General features: G+C 45.8%; 1 protein-coding gene across 1 annotated transcript in view; it reads right to left on the reverse strand.

The window, feature by feature from the left end:
• Positions 1–14,978, reverse strand: part of CALCR (calcitonin receptor) — a 314,575-nt gene that overhangs the window by 118,570 nt on the left and 181,027 nt on the right. The window contains exon 4 of the mRNA XM_075315660.1: positions 7,400–7,510. Coding sequence (XP_075171775.1) covers positions 7,400–7,510 — 111 coding nt within the window. The remainder of the gene's footprint in view (positions 1–7,399; positions 7,511–14,978) is intronic.

Genomic DNA, 14,978 nt, shown 5'->3' on the forward strand with positions numbered 1-14,978 from the left:
ATGTGAGGCCGTATGGCACATTTTATAAAAATATTTTAGTGTAGGACTGCCTCAAATGAGATTTGCCGTGACGTGGCGAGGCAGCTCAAGAAATTGCAATTTTTTGCCAAAAATCTCAAAATTTTTTATAATAAGTACAGTTTGGAATGTTTAGTGCTGAAGTGCACATTTGGTGCTGGCTTTTTGTTTTTTCTTCATTGAATTGGTCGGTGGTTGACCTCCACCTTGCTATGCACCCCAATTTGGGATGTATTCCATCTGTCTAGATTTTGGCGGTTGGTGACTGTTCACATTAAGTCATCAGGCTTTGTCCACAGGCTATTTACTTCATGCAGCATTTGCTTGGACCTGTCCCGCCCACAGCCATGACTCAGTCATGGGTACGGGATTGAAATAGACCAGGTGAGTGCTGCTAAGAGCAGTTCTACTATTCATATGTGAGGCCGTATGGCACATTTTATAAAAATATTTTAGTGTAGGACTGCCTCAAATGAGATTTGCCGTGACGTGGCGAGGCAGCTCAAGAAATTGCAATTTTTTGCCAAAAATCTCAAAATTTTTTATAATAAGTACAGTTTGGAATGTTTAGTGCTGAAGTGCACATTTGGTGCTGGCTTTTTGTTTTTTCTTCATTGAATTGGTCGGTGGTTGACCTCCACCTTGCTATGCACCCCAATTTGGGATGTATTCCATCTGTCTAGATTTTGGCGGTTGGTGACTGTTCACATTAAGTCATCAGGCTTTGTCCACAGGCTATTTACATCATGCAGCATTTGCTTGGACCTGTCCCGCCCACAGCCATGACTCAGTCATGGGTACGGGATTGAAATAGACCAGGTGAGTGCTGCTAAGAGCAGTTCTACTATTCATATGTGAGGCCGTATGGCACATTTTATAAAAATATTTTAGTGTAGGACTGCCTCAAATGAGATTTGCCGTGACGTGGCGAGGCAGCTCAAGAAATTGCAATTTTTTGCCAAAAATCTCAAAATTTTTTATAATAAGTACAGTTTGGAATGTTTAGTGCTGAAGTGCACATTTGGTGCTGGCTTTTTGTTTTTTTCTTCATTGAATTGGTCGGTGGTTGACCTCCACCTTGCTATGCACCCCAATTTGGGATGTATTCCATCTGTCTAGATTTTGGCGGTTGGTGACTGTTCACATTAAGTCATCAGGCTTTGTCCACAGGCTATTTACTTCATGCAGCATTTGCTTGGACCTGTCCCGCCCACAGCCATGACTCAGTCATGGGTACGGGATTGAAATAGACCAGGTGAGTGCTGCTAAGAGCAGTTCTACTATTCATATGTGAGGCCGTATGGCACATTTTATAAAAATATTTTAGTGTAGGACTGCCTCAAATGAGATTTGCCGTGACGTGGCGAGGCAGCTCAAGAAATTGCAATTTTTTGCCAAAAATCTCAAAATTTTTTATAATAAGTACAGTTTGGAATGTTTAGTGCTGAAGTGCACATTTGGTGCTGGCTTTTTGTTTTTTCTTCATTGAATTGGTCGGTGGTTGACCTCCACCTTGCTATGCACCCCAATTTGGGATGTATTCCATCTGTCTAGATTTTGGCGGTTGGTGACTGTTCACATTAAGTCATCAGGCTTTGTCCACAGGCTATTTACTTCATGCAGCATTTGCTTGGACCTGTCCCGCCCACAGCCATGACTCAGTCATGGGTACGGGATTGAAATAGACCAGGTGAGTGCTGCTAAGAGCAGTTCTACTATTCATATGTGAGGCCGTATGGCACATTTTATAAAAATATTTTAGTGTAGGACTGCCTCAAATGAGATTTGCCGTGACGTGGCGAGGCAGCTCAAGAAATTGCAATTTTTTGCCAAAAATCTCAAAATTTTTTATAATAAGTACAGTTTGGAATGTTTAGTGCTGAAGTGCACATTTGGTGCTGGCTTTTTGTTTTTTCTTCATTGAATTGGTCGGTGGTTGACCTCCACCTTGCTATGCACCCCAATTTGGGATGTATTCCATCTGTCTAGATTTTGGCGGTTGGTGACTGTTCACATTAAGTCATCAGGCTTTGTCCACAGGCTATTTACTTCATGCAGCATTTGCTTGGACCTGTCCCGCCCACAGCCATGACTCAGTCATGGGTACGGGATTGAAATAGACCAGGTGAGTGCTGCTAAGAGCAGTTCTACTATTCATATGTGAGGCCGTATGGCACATTTTATAAAAATATTTTAGTGTAGGACTGCCTCAAATGAGATTTGCCGTGACGTGGCGAGGCAGCTCAAGAAATTGCAATTTTTTGCTAAAAATCTCAAAATTTTTTATAATAAGTACAGTTTGGAATGTTTAGTGCTGAAGTGCACATTTGATGCTGGCTTTTTGTTTTTTCTTCTATGTATAGAATCAGCCTGATAGTGCCAGTATAGCACTGTATGTATAGAATCAGCCTGATAGTGCCAGTATAGCACTGTATGTATAGAATCAGCCTGATAGTGCCAGTATAGCACTGTATGTATAGAATCAGCCTGATAGTGCCAGTATAGCACTGTATGTATAGAATCAGCCTGATAGTGCCAGTATAGCACTGTATGTATAGAATCAGCCTGATAGTGCCAGTATAGCACTGGCTTTAGGTTATATAGGAAAATCCTGGTGGTTGGTGCGCTTTAAGTCCTCTCAATAATGAAGGTAACTGTGCATGTCTAAGCATTTTCCTTCCAGCATATTGTTGGGGGACACATTTCTGTTTACACCATCATAAATAATTGCATTAAAGTAAACCCCTATTATCCGACACAATTTGCCAGAGGTATTTTACTTCCAGGCATGGCTTCGAAAAATTACCCTCCATGGGACTGATTAAGTGGAGTCTTCACTGTATTTTCAGTGGTTACTAATTACGCGGAAATCAGATGTTTGCTGATAATCAATAGGGGATATGAACTTGTGAACATACGTTTTTATCAGTTTTTGTTTTGGCACCATTTTTGCGTTTATTTTCCTTTTTTTATTATTAAATTACTCCCAATTGTGATTGAAACAAACAGGTTATTATTACAACTATACGTGAGAGAAACTCAACACTTAGGGGCACTTTGCACACTACGACATCGCAGGTGCGATGTCGGTGGGGTCAAATTGAAAGTGACGCACATCCGGTATCGCAGGCGACATCGTAGTGTATAAAGCCTAGATGATACGATTACCGAGCGCAAAAGCGTCGTAGTCGTATCATCGGTGCAGCGTCGGTGTAATCCATAATTACGTTGATGCGATGGTCCGATGTTGTTCCTCGCTCCAGCAGCAGCACACATCGCTGTGTGTGAAGCCGCAGGAGCGAGGAACATCTCCTACCGGCGTCACCGCGGCTCCCGTAGGATATGCGGAAGGGAGAAGGTGGGCGGGTTGTTTACATCCCGCTCATCTCCGTCCCTCCGCTCCTATTGGCCGCCTGCCGTGTGACGTCGCAGTGACGCCGTACGACCCGCTCCCTTAATAAGGAGGCGGGTCGCCGGCCAGAGCGACGTCCCAGGACAGGTGAGTCCATGTGAAGCTGCCGTAGCGATAATGTTCTCTACGGCAGCTATCACAAGGATATCGCAGCTGCGACGTGGGCGGGGACTATCGCGCTCGGCATCGCAGCATCGGCTTGCGATGTCGTAGTGTGCAAAGTACCCCTTAGACTCAGGAAAATGTAGTAACTGGGATTAGTTTTTCAACCCCAGTTATAGAGGATATGATGAAAATAGATAAACAAATATAAAAAACAAGTAAAAAAAGGATATTTTTAACTGGCAGCTTATAGCACCACCCTAGAGGACCCAAAACTGTACAGCATGTGAAATAGTATTGAATACGAAATATAAAATATATGGTGCTAATGAATGAATATAAGTATGTTTTGCAACAATAAGGTTGCAAAAATCTTGAGACAGCTCACTGGTTTTACCCATCATGAGATGTTTCTTGTGTGTCATCTTGGCAATTAGACACTTTTTTATAGGCCATCAGATAAACCAGCTGATATTATTCTTCACTAAGTGCAAGATTGCTTTCTACAGTATCAACCGAAAAGAAAACAGTTCTGCACTACTACAGGGTTACCTTGTAATACGGCTGGAAAGGGAGAAAGTCTGCTCAAGACCTCTGGAGGTAAATGCTGGCTCAGGGTGCACACTCCACAGTGAGGATATCACCAAGATAAAAAGCTGGTAGAAGGAAGAAGCGGCACTGTTCACAGTCCATGCAGAAAATCCAATTTATTTAAACGTGTGCATAAAAACAGCGGGGAAGAGACTGGGTGCAGCCGCTCAGAGGACTTCTTCCTTCTACCAGCTTTTTATCAAGATTGCTTTCTAGTTACTGATGGACGTCAGCTGGTTTAATGACTTTCCATGGATAAATTGGTGAATGAGGGCTCTAGTCGGGGGGTGTTTGTCCAAATAAAATTTATCTTCCTTTTTACAAGTACTGGATTAGTAATGAGGGTTATCTGATAGACGCCCACCCATTACTAATACCAGGGCTTAATGTCAGCTGGTAGTTCTCAGCTGACATCAACCACATTTATTACCCCATCTGTCATGGGAAAGGATGAGACGAAATGTCAGAATTGGTACATCTAATGGATGTGCCACTTCTTGGGAGGCTGTGACCTGCTACTTTTAGGCTGGGGAGGGTCCTATAACTCTGGGCCTCCCCAGCCTGAGAATACCAGACCACAGCTGTCTGCTTTACCTTGGCTTGTGATCCAATTTGGGGGGACCCCACTTTTTGTAATTTTTTATTATTTATTTAATGTTAAATAAATAATTTAAAATATCAGCATGGGGTTCCCTCTTTTTTGGATTACCAACCAAGGTAGAGCTGCCAGCTGTGGTCTGCCGCTGTCTGCTTCACCTTAGCTGGCTAACAAAAATAAGGGGCATCCCATGTGGTTTGTTTTTAGGGAAAATAATGAATTTGGGGCTAAAAACAAGGCTAAACACCGATTAGTTCCACATGAAAGGCATGAAAGGGTGCAAGCTTACAATATGCAGGGGTAGGAGATAATACAGCAGTTCCTCAATGTCTGGGTTATGACACAGGATTGCATGCACAATCTGCCCAGGATGCACACCCTTAGGGTCACCCCTGGACACATGGTGGTGCGGGGTGTGTTACAGATTTTGCATTGGGTCCAGTGGCTTTAATTTATGCCTCCAGTCCAAAATAAACCCCCCCAAAATATCCGTATAATTCTGTTTTGCCTGACAGTATTGTTGCATCATGTCGCCCTCATAATGAGCAGTTTTATTTATAGGAATATTCAGGATGAAAACATCATTAGGATAAATCGTGTTTGCCTTCTCGTTATTGCTGAACATGCCCTGAGCTAAACCAGTCGACATCTGCATGTGGTAGAGCACAAACAGGAGCCGGCATGGCATTAAGCGAGCACAGAAATCAACACAAATGTCAAGTTTTGCTTTGTTTACAGGCATCTAGAAGCTTCTGAGCGTATTTTCTGCATCACGGGGTAATGATCTATGTTCATGAATATACACAGTAGACAAGTGGTGATCGGGGAGTGACCCTTGTTTTACACCATTTTTATCATTGCGAGCTAATCATGAACCATCGCCCTTGTCACCACTCCTAACAGGTCTGAGACATGGCCTGGAGGTGGAAGGAGGTGTTGGAACCCTTTCTATCTGATTTGGTGTAGGCTGCAGTCCTGGTGCCTTACTGTAGCCAAGAAGTTGGAGTTTATCCTTTGTTGATTCCCCTTTTTTGCTTTCTTCCCTTCTGTGTTGTTTTAGTGCAGCGGTGAGGCTAGAATCCCTTACCTGTCCACTCACTAGCCAGGACTATTGTAGGGTCACTCAGGGCTTCAGGCTCCTGCTCAGCAACAGGTGAGTAATCTGTACAGGGACTGGCTAGGAATGCAGGGTACAGTGGCAGGTAAAAGGAGGAGGTGTCCATCTTCCCTCTCACTAACTCTAAGGACCACCGTTGTTGAAGTGCCTCATGTTTAACCCTTGGTTATTGTGGTGAAACCCCTGTTTGTTGCGTGTTTTGCCCCATGCCGGACCTTCCCCTAGTCAATGCGTGACACCTTCACTCCCCATAAAATTACAATTTTTGGACCTCTACATTGTGGAATTCCTCTGTAATTCGTTCTGAAAATGCATAAATCAATTGACAACTGGGTGTTACCATGAATCTAGTCAATAATGTATGTCCCTACTGTTGAATATCTGAAAATCCAAAAAATTGCTTCCACAGACTTAGTAGGTCGGATATTCACCCTTTCAGTACTGATGAGGGATTTGCCCTTTGGTGCTACACAGGCCGTTGGGTTATGGTCACAAAATAGCTGCTGGCCAGAGGAGTGAGTTCAAGAGAGAATTTCCGCTTGTCAAGTCAGAACCAGAGAAGCCGGGACAATGATAGACTCATATTCCATATGAGATGTAATCAGGAAATAGCGGTGATCAATAAAAGAATTAGGCAACCCAAAATAGGCACAAAAAAACCTGATAAAGGGGAAACTATGGGTGTTGAAATGGGAGCTACAAAAATTGGTGCCGAAACCCGGACTCTTGTCTGGTTTTCCAAGTGATTTGATGCACAGTTGAACCAAGGGGCGGACATATCATTGGTGCAATCTGTGCAGCTGCACAGGGGCCCAAGAGGTAACGGGGCCCATTTCCACTTCCAAACATGATGGAATTGTGAATTTTCATAAATTACTGGACTGAAAGGCTTATATACTGATCTTAGACAAGTGCTCTTTTCTGTCTGTGTCTGCCAGCAGTTCAACCTTTAGTCAAATATTAGTATCAATGGCTGGGTGACAAAAGTCTAGCAGGAGCGGAAAACAATCCGGAGGAGATAAAACGCTGCTTTTTACAGTCCCAGCAAAGTCTATGAGATTTCTGGAATCTCATACACACACACACACACACACACACACACACACACACACACACACACACACAAACCACCACAGATTTTTTCCTGACTGCTTTGTCAAATGCCTGCGTTTTTGCAAAATTTTTTAAAAAAAAATGAGCATTTGCAATGGTTTTGCATTGAAACAACCAACTATGTAGAAAAACCACTGCAAAATCGACACCAAAAAAATGCACCATAACCTGCACCAAAAGCACAGATAACTCACAGGAGACATCCTGCCACAAGATCAGGTTTAGGTAAGGAAAAAAATGTTGCAAACACGCCCTGTGTGAACATAGCCTAAGAGTTTTTCATGTGATTTTTGGGCAATGTTTCAAACATTTTTGGAGTTAACCTGTTCCAAAAAACTCCATGTACACACAATCATAGGATCACTTTGTTTGTAATACTGCAAAACGTCATCCCTAACTAAGTCCCATGGGATGGGAATGTCGAAAATGTATTAATAAAATTATTTACCAGTGGTGTCAAAATCTGGAAAATAGTCGGGACAGTTCTGTGTAACGTTGGTTCCTGCCGGTGTATCGTCCCAGCAAAGCCACCCATCCCAGGTCCGGTTACAATACAGCCCTGTTGATTAAAGAATAGAGATTAACATCACATAAACTTATTGACTTTCTTGTCTGTCTTACTACATTTACATATGAAGGGTGTAAAGAATTCTCCTGTTTAGTTAATCCTGAATATATCCTTTATTAGAGACAGCTGCCCCTTCACGATTGAATGTTCTTTGTAAGGGAATTCGGCATGTGACCCTGTAGAGCGGTATAAACCCAAATGATCAGTTTTCTATGACTCCAAGTTAGAATTGAAAAATGGATCCTGCTAACTTTGAAAGGGTTTGTTGATCAGTGATAGAGAATCTGTAGCCTGAATTTCTACAATTGTCAACCTTTTGGGTTATTTTTCGTGCCATGGAGTAGAAAGTATACTGAAAATGATGAAAGCGAGGAAAAAGCATCCAGAGAAAGGAGATCGGCTTTACACGCTGCAACATCGCTTCCGAAATATCGTCGGGGTCACGTCGTTAGTGAAGCACATCCGGCGCCGGTAGCGACATCGCAACATGTAAATCCTAGGTGCGACGATAAACGATCGCAAAAGCGTTGAAAATCGGTGATCTGTGTAGTGTCGGACATTTACATAATGTCGGGTCGACCGCAGGTACGATGTTGTTTGTTGCTCCTGCAGCAGCACACATCGCTGTGTGTAAACCCGCAGGAATGACAAACATCTCCTTACCTGCGTCCCGATGGCAATGCGGAAGGGAGAAGGTGGGCGGGATGTTATGCCCCGCTTATCTCCGCCCCTCCGCTTCTATTGGCCAGCCGATTAGTGATGTCGCGGTGACGTCACGGTGACGCTGAACGCACCTCCCCCTTGAAAGAGGGATAGTTCGGCAGTCACAGTGACATCACCGAGCAGGTATGTGCGTGTGACGCTGCCGTAGCGATAATGCTCGCTACGGCAGCAATCACCACATATCGCATGTGCGACGGGGGCGGGTGCTATCGCACTCGGCATCGCTAGCCGATGCTAGCGATGTCGCAATGTGTAAAGTACCCCTAAGTCCATAAACAACTTTCCAATGAAAGAGGTCAGAGGAGGATATGAAGAATGGTTCTGATGAAAAGATCAGAGGAGGATGTGAAGAATGGTTATCATGAAAAGATCAGAGGGGAAGGTGAAGACTCATTCTGATGAAAAGATCAGAGGAGGATGTGAAGGATTGTTCTCATAAAAAGATCAGAGGAGGATGAGAAGAATAATTATGAGGAAAAGAACAAGGCAGGATGTGAATAATCATTTTGATAATTTTGATTTAAAAAAAAAAAATCAGGATTGTGTAAAGAATAGTTCTAATGAAAAGATCAGAGGAGGATGTGAACAATAGTTCTAATGAAAAGATGAGAGGAGGATGTGAAGAATAGTTCTAGTGAAAAGATCAGAGGAGGATGTGAAGAATAATTCTAATGAAAAGATGAGAGGACGATGTGAAGAATAGTTCTAATGAAAAGATCAGAGGAGGATGTGAAGAATAGTTCTAATGAAAAGATGAGAGGAGGATGTGAACAATAGTTCTAATGAAAAGATGAGAGGAGGATGTGAAGAATAGTTCTAGTGAAAAGATCAGAGGAGGATGTGAAGAATAATTCTAATGAAAAGATGAGAGGATGATGTGAAGAATAGTTCTAATGAAAAGATCAGAGGAGGATGTGAAGAATAGTTCTAATGAAAAGATCACAGGAGGATGTGAAGAATAGATGTAATGAAAAGATCAGAGGAGGATGTGAAGAATAGTTCTAGTGAAAAGATCAGAGGAGGATGTGAAGAATAGTTCTAGTGAAAAGATCAGAGGAGGATGTGAAGAATAGTTCTAGTGAAAAGATCAGAGGAGGATGTGAAGAATAGTTCTAATGACAAGATGAGAGGAGGATGTGAAAAATAGTTCTAGTGAAAAGATCAGCGGAGAATCTGAAGAATAGTTCTAATGAAAAGATGAGAGGAGGATGTGAAGAATAGTTCTAATGAAAAGATGAGAGGAGGATGTGAAGAATAGTTCTAATGAAAAGATCACAGGAGGATGTGAAGAATAGTTCTAATGAAAAGATCAGAGGAGGATGTGAAGAATAGTTCTAATGAAAAGATCACAGGAGGATGTGAAGAATAGTTCTAATGAAAAGATCAGAGGAGGATATGAAGAATAGTTCTAATGAAAAGATCAGAGGAGGATGTGAAGAATAGTTATAATGAAAAGATCACAGGAGGATGTGAAGAATAGTTCTAATGAAAAGATCAGAGGAGGATGTGATTAATCGATGTGATGAAAAGGGTCAGAGGAGGATGTGAAGAATTGTTTTCATGACCAGGCAGTGCATGGTCAAGAAAACCACAACAGGAGATGACCAAGTCCAGTACCATTAATGTCTAAGGGAAACTTAAAGGAAGCTCCAGGGGAAGGGGGGGGGGGTGTAAAAGAGTGTTACAATTGAATAATTGTGCACACAAATCCAGTTTTCTATTGGACCATGAGAATTCGACTGAAGCGGTGTGAGCCCAGGACCTCCTCCTCCCCTGATAGGAATCAACAGCTCAGTCTGGAGCAGGTGGAGTAACAGTGCGGGGGATCTTTTCTTAAATACAATTTGCAAAAGCAACTACACCCCTAAACTAAAGACTAATTCAAAATATAACTATTATTACTACATTAATAAGTGCCCGGGGGGGAGGGGGGGGTGAAGATTAAATACTGAAAGCACTGAGTGCTGTGATGTGCCATCTCCCCAGGGAATAGCACAATGACCACAGTTACGCAGAGTATTGTAGCCGGATTCCACCTGTATAATAGCCCAAGTTTATGTGTATAGTCATTAACGAGGCTTAATTGGGATAATCGCTGCACTGGCTAATTAAAAGGATTCATTTTGCCTCCCCAACATGTTTCGCCACACTGGTGTCATCAGGGGAACGAGGCTCACAGCATGTAATGCTTTGAATATTTGATCTTTGCCCCCTGTGCACTTATTAATGTAGTAATAAAAGTTATATTTAAATTAGTCTTTAGTTTAGGGGTTTCATTGCTTTTGCAATTTGTATTGATTGGATTTCCCCTATGCTGACTAATGAACATGTATTGTTTAATTAGGTTGGGAATCTTTTCTTGTCACCCCGCGGGTCCTCTGATAGCTGTGCATGAATTTTGGACAATAGGACTGACCTCCCTTCTTGGGAGCTCCTTGTCACGGGGTCCTTCTCCGATATCACACAATCAACAGAGCGAGAGATGGGTGAGCAATCCAAAGAACATTTATTCCAAGAAAATCAGAGAGTCCATAAAATAATCCATCACACGGAGGGTAAAGTAGTCCAGTAATGGGATAAATGTCCCGGGGATCAGTCACAATCCTCCAGCAGTCCTTTTTCCAGGGAAATCGGGGTTTCTCACAGTGTCTCTGGGGTGCTGCCTGTAGCTGCAGCTTCTCCCCCAGAGGATGAATCTAACTCCTTCTCTCTTCTCTTTCTCAGACAGACTGAATAATCTCCCAGGTAAACAGAGTTTCGGTGGATTCCAGGCCCCCTCCCCCAGACTTAAGGCCGCTTTACACATATCGATTTATTGTGCGTTTGCATGTGCGATCGCACCCGCCTCCATCATTTGTGCATTACGGGTAATTTGTTGCCTGTGTCGCACAAAGTCGGTAACCCCCGTCACACGTACTTACCTCCTGAACGACCTCGCTGTGGGCGGCGAACATCCTCTTCCTGAAGGGGGAGGGACGTTCGGCGTCATAGCGACGTCACACAGCGGCCGCCCAATAGAAGCGGAGGGGCGGAGATGAGCGGGACGTAACATCCCGCCCACCTCCTTCCTTCCGCATTGCCGGCGGCCGCAGGTAAGCTGCAGTTCATCGTTCCCGGGGTGTCACACGGAGCGACGTGTGCTGCCTCGGAAACGATGAACAACCGGCGGACAGAAGGACGATCAATTTTTTGAAAATGAGCGACGTGTCAACGAGCAACGATAAGGTGAGTATTTTTGCTCGTTCACAGTCGTTCGTAGCTGTCACACGCTACAATATGTCAAACGATGCCGGATGTGCGTCACGGAATCCGTGACTCCGTGACCCCGACGACATATCGTTAGATATATCGTAGCCTGTAAAGCAGCCTTTAGGGACAAAAGCCCAGCAGGGGGTGATTAACCTAACTTAACAGGACACTGTACACAGAATGGACAGAGCACAATGCCTAAAATACGAACTTAGACAAAATTATACACAACCCCTCCTATTTCACCATCACACTCCTCCTTACTCTATAGCAGGAGAACACTTTCTTTAAAACAATGCACCATGTACTATATATAAGAGTCCAGGCCGATCTGCAGAAAGTAAAAACCACCTTTTATTATACTCACCTGTGGGGCGGTTCGGTCCCATGGGCGTCACTGGTCTCGGTCCGGCGCCTCCTCTCTGCTTCTGTGACGCCCTGGACTAGCCAGGTAGTCACAGACAGGCCCTTGCACAAACACCAGTCCCCTAACAAGGTAACAGCAGCCAACCTAAAAATCCTGAATCACCCCTCTCAGGTCTTGACGTTCACACCAGGGGGCGAAGCCAGGCGACTGACCACGCCCACCGAGGAGTTCGGATAGCCTGAGGCGGGAAAACACAACAGATCTGTTAGGGAGGAAAGTGGAGTAGTTGGAAAGTAGTAACGTCTGTCAGGGATCTGGGTCGTAGCCCAGATACCCTGTGGCCAGGAGGCAAACGGTGGTTGCCACCTGCAGGAGCCGGGAAGACGACTGGTGGAACCGTAAGGGACCGGGACAGGGTAGTGGCCCGCCGGTACCGAACTGGGGAACCAACTAGAAACGGGAGCACCAGGAGGGGTACTCAGACCCAGAACGAGGCCCAGAAGCCACTGGACCAAGTCGAATTCACTGATTGGGGTCTGGACCTTAGGTCCTTTCCCACCCAAGTCCCGACTGAAGACAACAGCCCAACGAAGGGGATAGAAAGCCACCGCACAGGCAGAGAGATCCCACGGGCCAGCTTCTGCGGGCAAACAGGCTCTCCCGACACACACAAAGCCGGGGAGCGGACTACCGTTGCTGAGGCATAGGCAGTCAAAATTCTACAAAACGAGGTGCAGGAGAAAGGCGGGAACCACCGAACCGGGTGGGGGACCAGATGCAGCCGGCCACCATCCTTTGGTTTACCAGAGACTCCGGTGTATCTGTCATAGTGAGTAGAACAGTGTCCTCGGGCCGCGCACCGCCCCGCAACCCACCAACACGCCCGCGCCCCCACATCTCCCATCTCGCAACCACCGGGCCCCAGGACCATCACCCCCTGCCCATGGAGGGGTCAACACCAGGCTGCACAACACCGTCCCCGGGAGCCTAGTTAATGGCAGCGGTGGTGTCCACACTCACCACAACCCGTGGGTGGTGTCACGAACTTAAATACCTAAACACCACGGCCCCGGCCGTGAACCTCCCCACCAAAACCCCTCACGTAGCGCCAGTTTCCCTTCAGAGCGACGTGACCCCCGGATCCGGAGGCGCTAGAGTCACCCACCAAACGAGCCCATACCCGAGCGGCTCGGCTGCAGCTGAGCACAGGGTGGTACACTTCCGATCGCCATCCTCCTTCCCAGCTCTGTGTGTAAGACCCATCCTATGTCATCCATACAGTGTCCTCCATTGCGCTCCTGCGCATGCGCACTTCTTTCTGCCCTACTGCGGCAGAGCAAAGTACTGTAATGGCAGGTGGAGGAAAGGTGAAAGACAGCCTGCCATCCGCACTACAATACTGTGATCTGCCCTCAGCAGGGAAGAGAGAAGTGCGCATGCACATGAGCGCAATGGAGGCCTCTGTGTGGATGACCTAAGATGTGTGGATGAGAAGAGGTGCCGGACCAAGAGCAGCGACACCCATTAGACCGGACTGTCCAACAGGTGAGTATAATAAAAGATGTTTTTTATGTTAACAGCATGGTCTGGGCTCCTATATACAGTATTCTGGAATGCTGTATATAGGGAGTTACTGGTGATGGCCGCAGCTTATAGGGGACAGATCTGATGACAGGTTCCCTTTAATAGGGTAAATTCTAGACTGCATGATGCCAGTAGATCTGACATTTTACTACGTGGAGACTTGGAGAGAATTGAATGATTTATTTTTCCGCATGCACAAGTAATACCGCTGTATAGTGACACATAAATAATACGTTAATATCAGTCCTCTGAGTCAAAATGTGAAAAAAACGCTTGAAGAACCATTCATTATAATGACAGGTTGGATGATGGCTGCCCATAGAGCCATATTCCATGTAGCTTTTACAGAGTGTAATCATCTTCTAGGGACCAGGTCAATTGTTCAGCATTTCAATTTCTATAGCTTAAAGAGTAACAGTTGTTTGAATTTTGCTGTTTTTAATAAATCAACCAACTGTAATACCCAGCACTGCCCGAGATAGGAACTGTCTCTCTCTACCAGTCTCCGTCTCTGTCTGTCGCTCTCCCACTCTGTCACTCTGTCACTCTCCCTCTCTCTCTGTCGCTCTTCCATTCTCCCACTTTCCCGCTCTCCCACTTTCCCGCTCTCCCACTTTCCCGCTCTCCCACTTTCCCGCTCTCCCACTCTCCCGCTCTCCCACTCTCCCACTCTCTGTGTCTCTTTCACTCTCCCTCTCTCCCACTCTCCATCTTTCCCGCTCTCCCTCTCTCTCTGTCACTCTCCCGCTCTCCCTCTCTTCCACTCTCCTTCTCTCTCTCTCCCACTCTCCCGCTCTCCCTCTCTCCGTCTCTCTCTATCACTCTCCCTCTCTCTCTCTCTCTCCCACTCTCCATCTTTCCCGCTCTCCCTCTCTCTCTGTCACTCTCCCGCTCTCCCTCTCTTCCACTCTCCTTCTCTCTCTCTCCCACTCTCCCGCTCTCCCTCTCTCCGTCTCTCTCTATCACTCTCCCTCTCTCTCTCTCTCTCCCACTCTCCATCTTTCCCGCTCTCCCTCTCTCTCTGTCACTCTCCCGCTCTCCCACTCTCCCACTCTCCCGCTCTCCCACTTTCCAGCTCTCCCACTTTCCCGCTCTCCCACTTTCCCGCTCTCCCACTTTCCCGGTCTCCCACTTTCCCGCTCTCCCACTTTCCCGCTCTCCCACTTTCCCGCTCTCCCACTTTCCCACTTTCCCGCTCTCCCACTTTCCCGCTCTCCCACTTTCCCGCTCTCCCACTCTCCCACTCTCTGTGTCTCTTTCACTCTCCCTCTCTCCCACTCTCCATCTTTCCCGCTCTCCCTCTCTCCGTCTCTCTCTGTCGCTCTCCCACTCTCCCTCTCTCCCACTCTCCATCTTTCCCGCTCTCCCTCTCTCCGTCTCTCTCTGTCGCTCTCCCACTCTCCCTCTCTCCCACTCTCCATCTTTCCCGCACTCCCTCTCTCTCTGTCACTCTCCCGCTCCCCCTCTCTCCGTCTCTCTCTGTCACTCTCCCGCTCTCCCTCTCTTCCACTCTCCTTCTCTCTCTCTCCCACTCTC

Source organism: Anomaloglossus baeobatrachus, chromosome 6, assembly GCF_048569485.1.
Source record: "Anomaloglossus baeobatrachus isolate aAnoBae1 chromosome 6, aAnoBae1.hap1, whole genome shotgun sequence".
Classification (NCBI taxonomy): Eukaryota; Metazoa; Chordata; class Amphibia; order Anura; family Aromobatidae; genus Anomaloglossus; species Anomaloglossus baeobatrachus.